Source organism: Zeus faber (genome assembly GCF_960531495.2).
Source record: "Zeus faber genome assembly, chromosome: 7".
In the NCBI taxonomy this organism is placed as follows: Eukaryota; Metazoa; Chordata; class Actinopteri; order Zeiformes; family Zeidae; genus Zeus; species Zeus faber.
The window spans coordinates 11,321,040-11,333,421 of NC_137203.1; the positions used below are offsets into that span (position 1 = coordinate 11,321,040).

The following is a 12,382-nucleotide window of genomic DNA, read 5'->3' on the forward strand; positions in this document are numbered from 1 at the left end:
CCCGCGGATAGCTCCATCACCGCGGGTCACGGCGTCTGAAAGAGGTTCATTAAGGACCCTTAAGTGGCGTTCGGGTTTCTGTGTCACTCTCGGAACGAGGCCGGGGAGGATATAAAGGGCGCCAGGAGGGAGAGCCGCAAAAGAATCCCGGCCTTGACCGAAACCGAAACACTTTCTGGACTTATCTACAGCAGCTGGTGAGTGCACGCTCTCCTTTTACTTGTAGGAGTTTTGCGTATTTTACGTGTTACTCTCATCCTCCCTCAGATCAGAGATGACTGGAGCCGCCGCGTCCGTGTCCTTCCTGTTCCTCCTGTCCGTGTGCTCCGCCTGCTACATCTCCAACTGCCCCATCGGAGGCAAGAGGTCGATCATGGACGCCCCCCAACGCAAGGTGAGAGACAACACCTCCCTTATCAGACAGAGTAAAAGTGTATGTTCACTTCAGTTCACGTCTCACTGGCTGATGGCCATTCACTCATGAAATGTTGAGAAATCACTTATTATTATTATTTTTATTAATTTCTGTATTGTGCTTGTATGGGATAGCACTGTCATGGGAATAGCTGGTGCTTTCCCGCAGAAAAATAAGGAAACACTAGGCAGACATCTTCATTTCTGTCAGGGAGATCTGCATAGGTTTAGGACAGTGGTCTCAAGCTCAAATGACCTGGGGGCCACTGGCCAGGTTGTCTTCTTCTAGGGGGGCCGTGTTGAACTTCAAGGGCCTGTTTTTTATTTTTATTATAATTTTTTTTTCTCCCGCACAGTGAATTGCCTCGTCATCCTGTAAGAAATAGCTCTCTTGTGATCTATTTCATTCTGTTTTATATTTTGAAAACATTAAGTACATTTGTGTGGATTAATTAAGCATTAGTGGTTAGAAAAAATTATTTGTGGGCCAATTTTATCAATATATTATCACCATGTAGCTGGCCACATTTATTATTTCGCGGGCCACATCCGGCGTGCAGTTTGAGACCCCTGGTTTAGGAGGAACCACGTCCAGAAAGTCAACTAGTTTCACACAATTACTCTCTACGGTTTGCAAGTTCATACTGAAACCCTGCAGTTTGCTGTAATAAGAATCTGTCGTCTCCACCTCCAGTGCATGCCGTGTGGCCCCGGGGACAGGGGCCGCTGCTTTGGCCCCAACATCTGCTGCGGGGAGGGTCTGGGCTGCCTCCTGGGCTCCCCCGAAACGGCCCATTGTGTGGAGGAGAACTACCTGCTGACCCCCTGCCAGGCGGGAGGGAAGCCCTGCGGCTCCGAGGGAGGACGCTGCGCTGCCTCAGGGCTGTGCTGTGACGCCGGTATGGAACTCTTAGAGGAAATGTGGTCATTCTGTAGCAGTAGAAGCTGTATAAACAGGTTAGTCATGCATAGAACCACAGTTGGAGACATGGCTGAGACAAGATGGTGGCCACAAGCAGGAAAATAAAACTCCAGCCGCGGCATACACGGGGCTTTCATTGCGGTGCGTCTGTGTTCTACACTGTAGGTTTTGCCTCGTTAAATGCCTTTGCGGCTCTGCCAGACAAATTCATCAGACGCACCCTTTCTGTTTTACGACCTTAATCCCAGAGAGCTGCGCCGCCGACCAGTCCTGCCTCGTCGAAGACGAAGGCTACGATCAAACCGGCCAATGGGAAAACAGCGACTCCGGCGACCTCCTCCTCAGGCTAATGCATCTGGCCGGCCACAACCTCCCCCATCGAGTCCACCAATAAGCTGCCTCTGAGACCCAGGGTTCCCCCGGCGACTCCCGTTAGATGTAGGGATGGGAGGGAAGGTGTGGTCCTAGTTTTAACTATTTGTATGTGTTGCTGTGTCCTCTCCGTCCCCGTGACTGGGCTCCTCTCGGCGCCGTCACCTGGCTGCGTCGCCCACCGGAGCCCTGGCTACTTCTGCGCAGTGCCTTTGTTTATATATTTATATGTATAGAAGAAAATAGTGTGTGTTGTCCTGGTGTGTGTATTCTGGAATAAAGCAGGGGAGAGTGTAAACCGTGGTGGCTTTGATTTCTTCTATCACTCCTCGAAGCTCAACAAACCTGGAGAGCATTTGACTACACCTCGGCTACCTCAGCAGGGGTGTCAAGCAACGAGTAAAGATAGGTCATTGCTGTACTTAAGTATTTTCTGGGAGTATCTGCACCATACTTCAGTCATTATATTTCTGTCGACTTTTACTTTTACTTACTGTAGCTGCATTTAGCCCCAAAAAAGTTGACTTTTACTCTGATATTTTTCCCCTGAACAACTTTGGTACTCGCTACAAAATAAAATCGGTTGAAAACTTGTTGCCAATGATGTTAATGAAAGGCAGTTATCACAAGGTTTATGTTGAGTGTAAATAGACACTCTCAAGCGTGTGTTCAGAGTTACCAGGCCTGCCTTTTTCTGGAATTTTCTTTTTTTTGGAATTGGGCTACTTTTTAAATGTTCAAGTTCAAGTTCAAGTTCAAGAGATTATTTGTTGAAGGGCGGTTCGGGGGTAACTGGGTTTGTCATGGAGACCTGGCGACCCCGCCCGTGTCAAGGTTAGTTGTTGCGTGTCCCAGAGAGACACAACTAGAGCAGTGTTGGCGAGCGACGACCACGGCGACGGCCTCCTCCAGCGGTGATGCTGCCCCTCCTGCACCTGCACCCGTGCCTTCACATGCACCCGCATCTGCACCCGCACCTGCAACTGCAACTGCACCTGCACTTGCACCTGCTCCTTGACTGCACCTACACTCCACCTGCACCTGTACCTGTACCCGCGCCCGCATCTGTACCTGCACCTGCACAACTGATGAGAGGCCAATGCCCGTGGCCATATTTACAACTAATGTTTTTCTTATGTCATATTTAAAGCTGCGTCTTGCAGAATTAAGTGCCTCTTACGCTTACCTAAAAATACGAAAATATTGGCGACCAAAATATAATCAGAGCAAAAAAGGCTCTTAGCAAAATGTAAAAGCCTGGCTTTTTTTTCTCCACAGAATTTACTTTTATTTTTTTTACTTTTGGTACTTAAGTAGCTTAAATATCAGCTGCTTGAAGACTTTTACGCAAGTAGTATTCGAATGAGTGACCTGAGTCACTTTTACCAGAGTAGTTTTTAGTACGATAGCTCTGCTTTTACTCGAGTGTGGCTTTCCACGACTTTTCCACCAATGTACATCAACGTAGTGTATATCCACAAACAAAGGGGGCAGACGATCTCGGACACTTACGAGACTGCATGCGTGTGACCTTTGATATCAGCGAGTCTAGTTTGTCGCCCCCAACCCCCAACCACAGACTATCGCTGTTGCAACAGTTATCAGCGTTATCGTGAGCGGCAGTCACCTTTGAACGGCGTCCCGCGGCTTTGCTAATTCCAAGGTTTAATCTCGCGTGTGATAAGCCTTAATCCTCTGTTGTCATTTCGGATTCAATGAATGAAATCAAATCAACCTTCAAAACCTGGTGCTCAGTCGCAAGCGCTCCCATTATCGCCCCTTTAGAAAAAAAAAAATGTTTTCCATTACGTGCGCTTGGCTGACTGACAGAGCTTATCTCTAAACAGTGTTTCTCACCACAGTTTTTCAAATCGTCGCCTGAGCTGCAAGTCATGGTGCAATGCATGCTGGGACGCAGAGCACAGTTCACAGTGAGGCAACGGTGTCGTCATGAGGAGCGGGTTCTTGGCGGTATTGATCTCAAAAGGCTGACTGCAATGACTGCAAAAATTTCACAGGACGGGAAAACAAAACCTCACTGGGTGGGAAGAAAAACCTGCAAAGCACAAGATATCCAGAGTCGAACAAAGACAGTTTGTCAGTGAGATTATCTTTTATTTTTTATTATTATCCTAACCTGCATGTCTTAGAAGCTGGGGAGGAAGCCAGCACAGTTTGATTCGCTGCAGTTTTTACCGTTTTGGATTTTTACTTCTCCTCCTGAGTTTCTGAATCCTAATAAAAAGAAATACCCTACAAGAACTTTTCATGATGTATGAGCTATATGCAGACCTACAATATGCAGACCTACCTCCTCAATTCCTCATCTTAGCTCAGTGTTATAGGTCCGAATAGATATTAAAGGGCAGGGAAGAGGAAAGGGAAGGAGGTGGATTAGGCGAATGGAGGAGGAGGGTAGCCTAAAATAAAGCCATTTCTCCCCGAAGACAAGAAGTGTGATCCTGTTTGGAAGCCCAGTCAGCAGTTTTAAGGGCGTGATCCCTGACACGATCGAAGATGAGCTTGGTTAACTCAGATCTCAGAACTTGTTTTTGACAGCCAATGGGGTCATATTGATCACCGAACACGTTGTCACATTAGATATATATATATTTTTTTTAGGAATTTCCTGTGAAAGCTTCCTGACCTTTATCCAGACAAACTCTTAATATATATCCTGCATGACCCCCGGCACTGTCCGTTCTTCATCTTCTGCTTATCTTCCTCTCTACTTTGAGCCCAATTGGGAGCAGTGGGCCGGAGTCACATTAATTGGAGGCAGCCGTGGTTAATGATTGCAGAGGGGGACGGTCTCAGTATAAAACAGCTGTGTGACGCTGCACTTCTTTGCCTTTGTGGTCTGCTCTCGCCATGTCCTTCTCTGGGAAATACCAGCTTGAGTCGCAGGAGAACTTTGAGCCTTTCATGAAGGCCATTGGTAGGTTTGGGTAATGTTGATTGGGGTTGTCAGGCGCGAGGCTACAAATTCAGGTTCCTGCGTTGGACGAGGTTTTGTGCGGAAACAGAGTGTCTTTCTGGAGCGCGTGTCATGATCTTGAATTCCAGGGTCCGGGCCGACGTTAAAGCCGCGCGTGTTATTTAATCATGATTTGGCATGGTTCTGATTTGACTCTGGAAATTTTTTTTTTCTTACTTTAAGGTCTCCCTGACGAGCTCATCCAGAAGGGCAAAGACATCAAGAGCATCTCCGAAATTGAGGAGACCGGGGACAACTTTAAAGTGACTGTCACCACCGGGTCGAGGGTCCTCATCAACTCCTTCACTCTGGGGCAGGAGGCTGAGTTGGAGACCGTCACTGGAGAGAAGCTCAAGGTGCGAGAACTTTGAGTGCTGTCGTCTGACTTCTCTTTGCGTCTATAACTATGATAAATTTAGCAAATGTCTGTGGAATTGTTGGGTAGTTAACTTCTGAATGTTATCATGTGCTTGCACTCATCCCTCGTCAAGGCTGTGGTCATGCGTGAAGGCAATAAGCTGAAGGTCTCCCTGAAGGGAATTGAGTCTGTCACGGAGCTGGTGGATGGGAACACAATTGTCAATGTGAGTAGAGGAGTGTTTTTTTTTGTTTTTTTTTTTCTGGTGTTTGACTGGAGACTGTGCTCTAATGACTGTGCTTTTATTTTTTCTTTCAGACTATGACTCTGGGTGGTCTTGTTTACAAGAGGATAAGCAAACGTCTGTAATACCTGCACAAATAAAACTCAAAGGCATAACCGTGTGTATTTTTGTTGTCCTATGACAAAGGATTGTGGCTTTCAGTTCCTCATTTGGCACTCTTGAAAGGATAACTACTCCAGTCATGTGTTCATTTTAACCTGATAATTGAAGTCTCTTATAGAGCGCATTGACTGTGCTATGGGTAAATGTTATATGGGCCCCATACCCACTATATGGCTGATGCGTGAGGTGCAAACCCTCAGTTTGTGCCGTAACTTTCAATGCAAACAGCAGTGGTGTCTAAATGACTTTAATGACATGTTAGCAACAAGCCTAAACAAAATACATTCCCTAGCAGCAACGGTATGATCAACTGAAGGGGCTCCAACATCACTTCCTCCGATGGAAAAGATTCTTGATTCCCTCTTCAACACCTTGCGGCTCGCTCATCATGGCCATCGGTCTGTTCTTCAGCGCGGCTTCTCTCATACTGTGGTAAACGTACTCGTTCTGCTTGAACATCCTGAACTCCATTTCGGTCTGCATGCGCATTGCCTGAAGGGGGACAAGGGAGTGAATATCTAAACTGCCTCTTGCCAATAAGTGACCTTGTCCTGGAGGCAAAATTCCTCCAGAGACCTGCCCTGAGGCTACAGGGTCTCACCTCTAGATCCTTGGTGATGGGATGTGTCGGGCCGTGGGTGATCATGAGAATGGCGTAGGCTTTGCAGATCATCCCGTGACCAACTTCAATGTACCCCGCCTGCCAGTGTGTGACTCCCGCCCGCATGGTGGCCAGGCCCAGGGCTGCGTTGTTCGGGTGGTAGAGTTTGCTGTTGGGGTGAAGTGGCTCAATTACAAAGTGCTGGTTGGTGTGGAAATGTATTGCTAGGTTATGTGCTCAAATGATCTCAGCCTTTGGCGTTTGTGCCAGTGTCTGTTACTCACTTGTATCCGTCCACCATCTTGCGAGCCAAATCTGCAGCTTCCTCAAAGAACTGCAAATAAGCCTGAACCTCACTTAACACGCTCCACACCTTCAGGAGGTAGATGTGAGTGTCGGCCAGGACCGGCTCCGCCCTCCCAATGCAGTCCCTGCACATCTTCACCACCTTGGGATAGAGAACAGCGAGAAACAAGAATTAACATGTTTATCTGCAAGACAATGGGGGGCGGTTAACGGTTTGTCTCGCAGAGGGAAATCGACAATATCGTTACAGCTTCAAACATGGATACGATACCTCATGGTAGTCTCCGCTTAAACGAGCCTTGTCGACCTTTTCAAGCATCTGAAAGCAGTAATCGGATGCTTCTTTCACCTGCTCCTCAGGTACCTGAGAGCGGAGGGTGAACTTTAAAATGACCGATTGGCAAAAGTCATTGTGGTGGTAAAACATAGATGATTAGGTGCTTTTGTATTGGACCCCAGGACACACACTGGGCAATATGAAATGAGACAACATAGGGCTTTGATTCCCGCACGCTGGGGTTCAATGAACCCTGCCACATCCCAAGAATAGTCTCCAAAAGGGGTTAGTAGTTTGCGGTTCAAAAGTGCACCATGATATCACAGGCCTGATAACCTTTATCTCGTGCCAGGGGTAGAACTCAGAACTGCTGCAAGGCCCCCTCTCTGAGAACCTCAGGCTGGTCTGCTACGCCTCGATGCTAAAAATGTCTTTTTTTAATCAAATGTTTTTCTCTAAAAAGACGCTGATTTGATTCTCTGACAAAAACCCATTCACGGATTTTAAGTCTTATAGCATAATTGTACAGATATTATTCTGATGGTGAGATATAACTTCAAAATTTTTTTAACACAGCCATCTTCTCTTCAAAACTATTGTTAAATGTCTAATGCTCCTCTTGCTTTGACCTACTGCCTTGTGGAATTTGGTTATGGTTGCTCATTATTTTGAAAATAGCCTGGCATATGATTTGGCGTCACTGGGCAGGCCATTGTTGAGCCCGTATTGTACATGCTGCTGATAACTCCTGTTATTTATAGCTAGACATAGAACAGATCACTGATACACACATGCACACACAGACACACACACACACACACACACACACACACACACACACACACACACACACACACACACTAGACGAAGTTCACCGAAATGCAATTTTCAAAGATGAAAAGTAGACGTGATTTCAGGCTTTTCTATTAATAGACACAAGGAAAGATATGTGTAAATATGATTCCATGGTCATTCTGCCGTTATGAAGGTATTGAATCATGCGTCATAACAATTTCATGATTTCTTCAAAAGCAAACACCAAAGTGAAAGCAGATTGCTGTAAATCACTGTTGTCGTTGCTTTCGTGTCTTTACTGTAAATCTGTCGAGATGCTGTAACTCGTCCGTGAGCACGCACCTTGACTCCCTCCACCTCCTTTCCCGCCATCTTCAGGTCGTCTTTTGCATGGTCCTTGCAGTGGTCGCACGTGCAGTCAAAGAAGTATTGTGATTTCAGCAGCCGCTGTCTGTCCTCCGACAAATTCAAATAGTCCACGTACGACACCGTCAGCTCCTCTCCCTCCTCGATCTTACCCAAGGCTCGCACCTCGATCCTGAGGGAAGGAGACGGGGAGATAAGGGACGAGATAAATGCGTGCAGATTCCCGGGGTCAGATAACAGCATCACACCTTTTCTTTCCGATTCTACTGGCTTGAATAAAGTGACAAAACCTCTTTGACGTGGTTCAGTCGAGATAAAGATATAAATATGCACGACCAGGTGTCTTCTGTGAACATAATAGCTTTACTTTTAGGGTCTCCCATGTTGCATTGATTCGCAATGTGCCTTTTCTCAATACTCGGGATACGCCGCATGTGTCTGCAGTGAAATGTTGCAGCCGTCAGATTGGGGTTAGGGTTAGCTCTGAAAATCCAAAAAGACAACACAGAGAAAAAAAAAAGAAAAACGCTTTCAACTTAAAAGCGTAAAACTCACACACACCGTGAGACGAAAACGGAAACACAAAAAGTGACGGATGGACGGACAAGCGGGAATGTGTGCTCGACGGGAGGGGAGACGTCCGGGCGGGAATCAGGCGTCCGGGCGGCGTAGCGGTCAGGGCCGTGAGCGTGATGCTGAATTAGCTAGATGATTGTTAGAGCATCCAAACGCATGCCGTGTGGACAAACCGCTCTAAACATGGGGCCACATCACAGCCACACTCTACGGAAACAAAGAGATCTTTCTCAACGAGCGATGGAATGGAACCGTGGATGGTGCGGTTACTGCGTGGTGATAGCGGGGGAAGGGGTGGGGTGGTGGTATTTTTTTTATCCAAATTGTAAATGTGGTGTTTTTCAAGATGCTTAAATAGGTTCTATTTTTTAAAAAGACTGAGGTAACGCACCTCCGTTGAGAGTGAAACATTGTATTCAGAGCCGATTGGCTGAAAGACAAACAAGAAGCAGTTTACACCCTACTTTTCCTCACCGAACACGCACAGACACACACACACACACACACACACACACGTATCACATGTATCACATGTATCACATACACTATGCATACACACATTTTATTAAAATTAAAAAAAAAAAACATAAAACTGAAAAAACAGTTACGTTTTGATTAATGCCGTGACCTCTCCTCAGTGTAACAGACTGACGTGTTACGTACTTGCCGTGGTTGAGGATGACCGTGCAGTTGGGCCAGCAGTCGTGGTTTACCAGACACAGGTTCGGGAACAGACCAACACCAACGGCCTGAAGACCCCTCTGGTCACTCACGGTGAAGCCATTGCAATTAACCTGGGAGCAATGGATGAAAGGGAAAGCTCATTTGCACATTTGACTACAATTTTATTTTATTTTTTTAAATCAGTGTCCATGTCCACACTTTGGGACTTTCGGAAGTTTGGAATAATGTTGTTGATTCCTTTGTCTCCTGCCCATCTCCTAATCCTGCACCATCTCCTGGACCTCTCTAAGTCCTGCGCCGTCTCCTGGTCCTGTCTATCTCTTGCTCCATCTCCTCGTCCTGTCTATCTCTCCTGCACAATCTCCTGCTCCTGCAGCATCTCCTGGCCCTGTCTGCGTCTGCACATTGCTCGGGACGGCGACAGAGAACTCACCACCCCGAAAATATGTGAGATGTTGTCGACCGTGTGCTGCTTGCTTTTGCGCGGCCAGTAGTCCAAGAAGTTGTGGATGTCCACTTTGAGCTCTTTGAGCTCGTCCTCCGGCATGTCGGCAATGTGGTCCTCCAGCTCGTCCACTGTGGTCAGCTGCAGGTCGGACACGACGCCTCCTTCCTTGTCAAGGCGCCACATGATGCGGGCCGCCAGCCTGGTTTGCGATTACGAACACACGTCATCGAATTTGATCAGTGGAAACATGTATATTAGAGGCCACTGAGCCATATACATTTTCTTGTTAGTGGAGATAGAACCTTGTAAACCACAAACCCCCTAAATCCATTATCACTAGCTGAATATTAAGACCACCGTTCTTAACTGTGATGGATGGATGTGTCTCTGTCTAACTTGGCAGACATGACAGATATATTCTATGTACGGCACCTTTCCTATCGAAATGTACCTCTGCACTTTTAACTTCTACTCACCGAATGCTCTCGTTGGGGCTTTTGCCAAAGGTTTTGATGGCCCCACATTCCTCCTTGTGTTCGGCCCAGCCTGCACGCTGGCATGTGCGGTCACAGTAGTGGGCGAATTTGCACTGGCCGCAGCGCTGCAGCTTGGACTGCGATCGGAAACAGCTGTGGCAGACGCGATCCGCTAGGCTGGAGAAAGGCAGAAACGTCCGACAAGAGAAGGGAGATCGGTTGGCGTGGGTTCCCTTGTTGTTGCCACGGAGACCGGGGTGGAAAACTCCTTTTGTCTCATGCACAGTCCATGACCCGTGCACTGATCCAGCGGATTTCACTCATTCCCTGCACCTTTGAGTTGTGCCGGTGAGAAAAATCGACCTGGTTGACTCTAAATACAGGAGTGGGTTTATACTTAACCAACCTGGATGTGCCTCTACACAAAGGACAAATGATAACACATTGTCTGAACATAATGAAATATTTATAATAAAACCAGAAATTAATCTTTAATGATGGCGTTTTAATAAGTCCCTCGATCTGCCCCCACCTGAAATTCTGTGGACAAAGGTCCCATTCCGAAAAAAATTATAGGGCTCAAGCCTTAATTTACTATTTCACCTCCCGTTCTGTGCTGTTTGACAAATCATCTACAAATGCTGTCGAAACGAAAAAGGCTGTATTTTGCGAGTTACTTTCTGTAGCTTCCTTTAACTGGTGTGTGTTGTATGAACACTGATTCTGTGATGTGTGGATTATTTTATGGTTTGTTTTTGTTATGTGGGTCATCTTTAGGTCTCTCTCAAGCTATTTTATTTTTGTTGGAGAGCATACCACGTGTGTGTGTGTGTGCGTGTGTGTGTGTGTGTCTGTGTGTGTGTGAGTGTTCCCCATTAATTGAACTTAGACATTGTTTACAGACCATCTGCCAGTTTGCTTTTCTTAAAGCAGAAAATAACGACGACACTCTGGTGTTATCCTAAAAGGTTGGTAAAACCTTCGCAAATGCATTTTAATTTGCAAACCATAGATTTTCCGACAAAGTTGAACTGGCTTAGGTTCCTTATGCCAGTTCCTTAAAGCAGTTTAAAGAATACTGTAGAGAGAAATCCTCACTTCACCTCCCTGCCAAGCATCAGGTTGGCCTTTTTCGAATGACTCCACCACGTGCGCGGCACCGTACCTGTCGAACACCACAGCGGAGAGGCTGGGCTCAGAGAAGATGACGTCCCCGGCCCACAACTCCTTGGTGGCCTTGAGTCCCCTCCCCTTTCCAGGTGACTGGAATATCGCGACGGTCTCCATGATGCCTGCGTGTTCTTGGTCGTCCAAGGACGGGGAGGTGTGCGGACGAGCCGTCAGTCCGACAGACCGGAGGAGAAAGAGGGTCCGAGGGGGCGGAGAGAGCGGCTAAATACGGTAGTGGAGGAGTTGAGGAACTCCCAGAGCGCTCTGTGCCTTCTTTATGCCCCAGGTCTAACAAATGGGCATTCCACACTCGGGGGCCTAAAATAACCGTCCACCTCTCGAACTGTACCAAGTGAGACGGATAAGGGATGAGGGGGTATCGATCCGAGTATTCACAGAAGCACTGTCCCGTGAAATGTATTGCTCTTGTCGCTGCATTTTACAGTCTTTAATCGAATTTAACCTCTTCGTGAAATCCCAGCACTTCATAAAAATGTAAAATAAACAAGCAATGTTTGACTTGGTAGGTGCCAAGTCCTGGGAGCTATTTGTGTCCCCCAGTTGGACCTGTCTGTCAGTGGCGACCGGCGGTGACGTTGGACAGCTGCTGGAAGTTACAGACGTGTCTCTGTCCCTCTGGCAGCTTCTCTAACCCCCCGCCCACCCACCCACCCCTCTCTCTCTCTCCCTCTCTCTCTCTCGCTCTCTCTGTCACCTTCAACCTGTTTACTACTGCTTTTGTGTTAAAAATAAAGACATAGCTACACAGATGATTAATTATCACCTACTGTGCCCAGTAGTTCAGTCAAGAAAACTTGGATAGAATTTAAATTAATACAATATCATAGGGAAAAAATGGGGGGGGGGGGACAAGTCAGGTAAAAAGTGATAAAAACAGAAAACAGAATTGATTGGTTTTACAGGACAATAGCATTGCAAAGACACACATTCATTAGATGAATGCATGAAAGAAGACATATTTTACTCAAATGTAATGTGATTTATTGGAATGAAAGTTGGCAAAATTATTTTCAAATCTCAAACCAAAGATTAACACATCATAATGTGTTTCTGTTCTATTCTATTTTATAATATTGGACTCCATCCCATTCTGTTCCTATAATTTCCTGTATTTCAGTGGCATAGGAAGCAGCGAAGAGAGAAAAACTACTTGAGGGTCTGGATGGAAAACTTTTATATAGTGGTCAATTCATGTATTCTGATAAAAACCACC

The 12,382-nt window shown here is 46.5% G+C and overlaps 3 protein-coding genes across 4 annotated transcripts; 2 read left to right on the forward strand and 1 right to left on the reverse strand.

Moving 5' to 3' along the window:
* Positions 1 to 274: 274 nt before the first annotated feature.
* On the forward strand, positions 275 to 1,730 carry LOC307232772 (isotocin-neurophysin IT 1-like; the record flags this gene model as incomplete). Its single annotated transcript, XM_080003926.1, has 3 exons — positions 275 to 394; positions 1,109 to 1,313; positions 1,585 to 1,730. The coding sequence occupies 3 exons, from the start codon at positions 275 to 277 to the stop codon at positions 1,728 to 1,730; spliced, it is 471 nt and encodes a 156-aa protein (XP_079860052.1).
* A 2,849-nt stretch (positions 1,731 to 4,579) lies between these two features.
* On the forward strand, positions 4,580 to 5,412 carry LOC307232969 (fatty acid-binding protein, liver-type-like; the record flags this gene model as incomplete). The annotated part of the gene is made up of 4 exons (XM_080004183.1): positions 4,580 to 4,646; positions 4,869 to 5,041; positions 5,177 to 5,269; positions 5,362 to 5,412. 4 exons carry the CDS (start codon positions 4,580 to 4,582, stop codon positions 5,410 to 5,412), a joined length of 384 nt encoding a protein of 127 aa, XP_079860309.1.
* Positions 5,413 to 5,680: 268 nt separating this feature from the next.
* Positions 5,681 to 11,431, reverse strand: smyd1b (SET and MYND domain containing 1b). 2 transcript variants are annotated; one of them, XM_080003924.1, is made up of 10 exons: positions 11,144 to 11,431; positions 9,979 to 10,155; positions 9,488 to 9,701; positions 9,034 to 9,164; positions 8,762 to 8,800; positions 7,771 to 7,966; positions 6,628 to 6,720; positions 6,335 to 6,498; positions 6,051 to 6,219; positions 5,681 to 5,941 (listed from the first exon to the last, which is right to left on the reverse strand). In XM_080003924.1, the coding sequence occupies exons 1-10, from the start codon at positions 11,263 to 11,265 to the stop codon at positions 5,777 to 5,779; spliced, it is 1,470 nt and encodes a 489-aa protein (XP_079860050.1). In that variant the 5' UTR covers positions 11,266 to 11,431; the 3' UTR covers positions 5,681 to 5,776. The 2 variants fall into 2 exon arrangements, with proteins under 2 accessions (XP_079860050.1, XP_079860051.1); XM_080003925.1 differs by lacking the exon at positions 8,762 to 8,800 and having other exon boundaries at positions 11,144 to 11,430.
* Between the last annotated feature and the right edge of the window lie 951 nt (positions 11,432 to 12,382).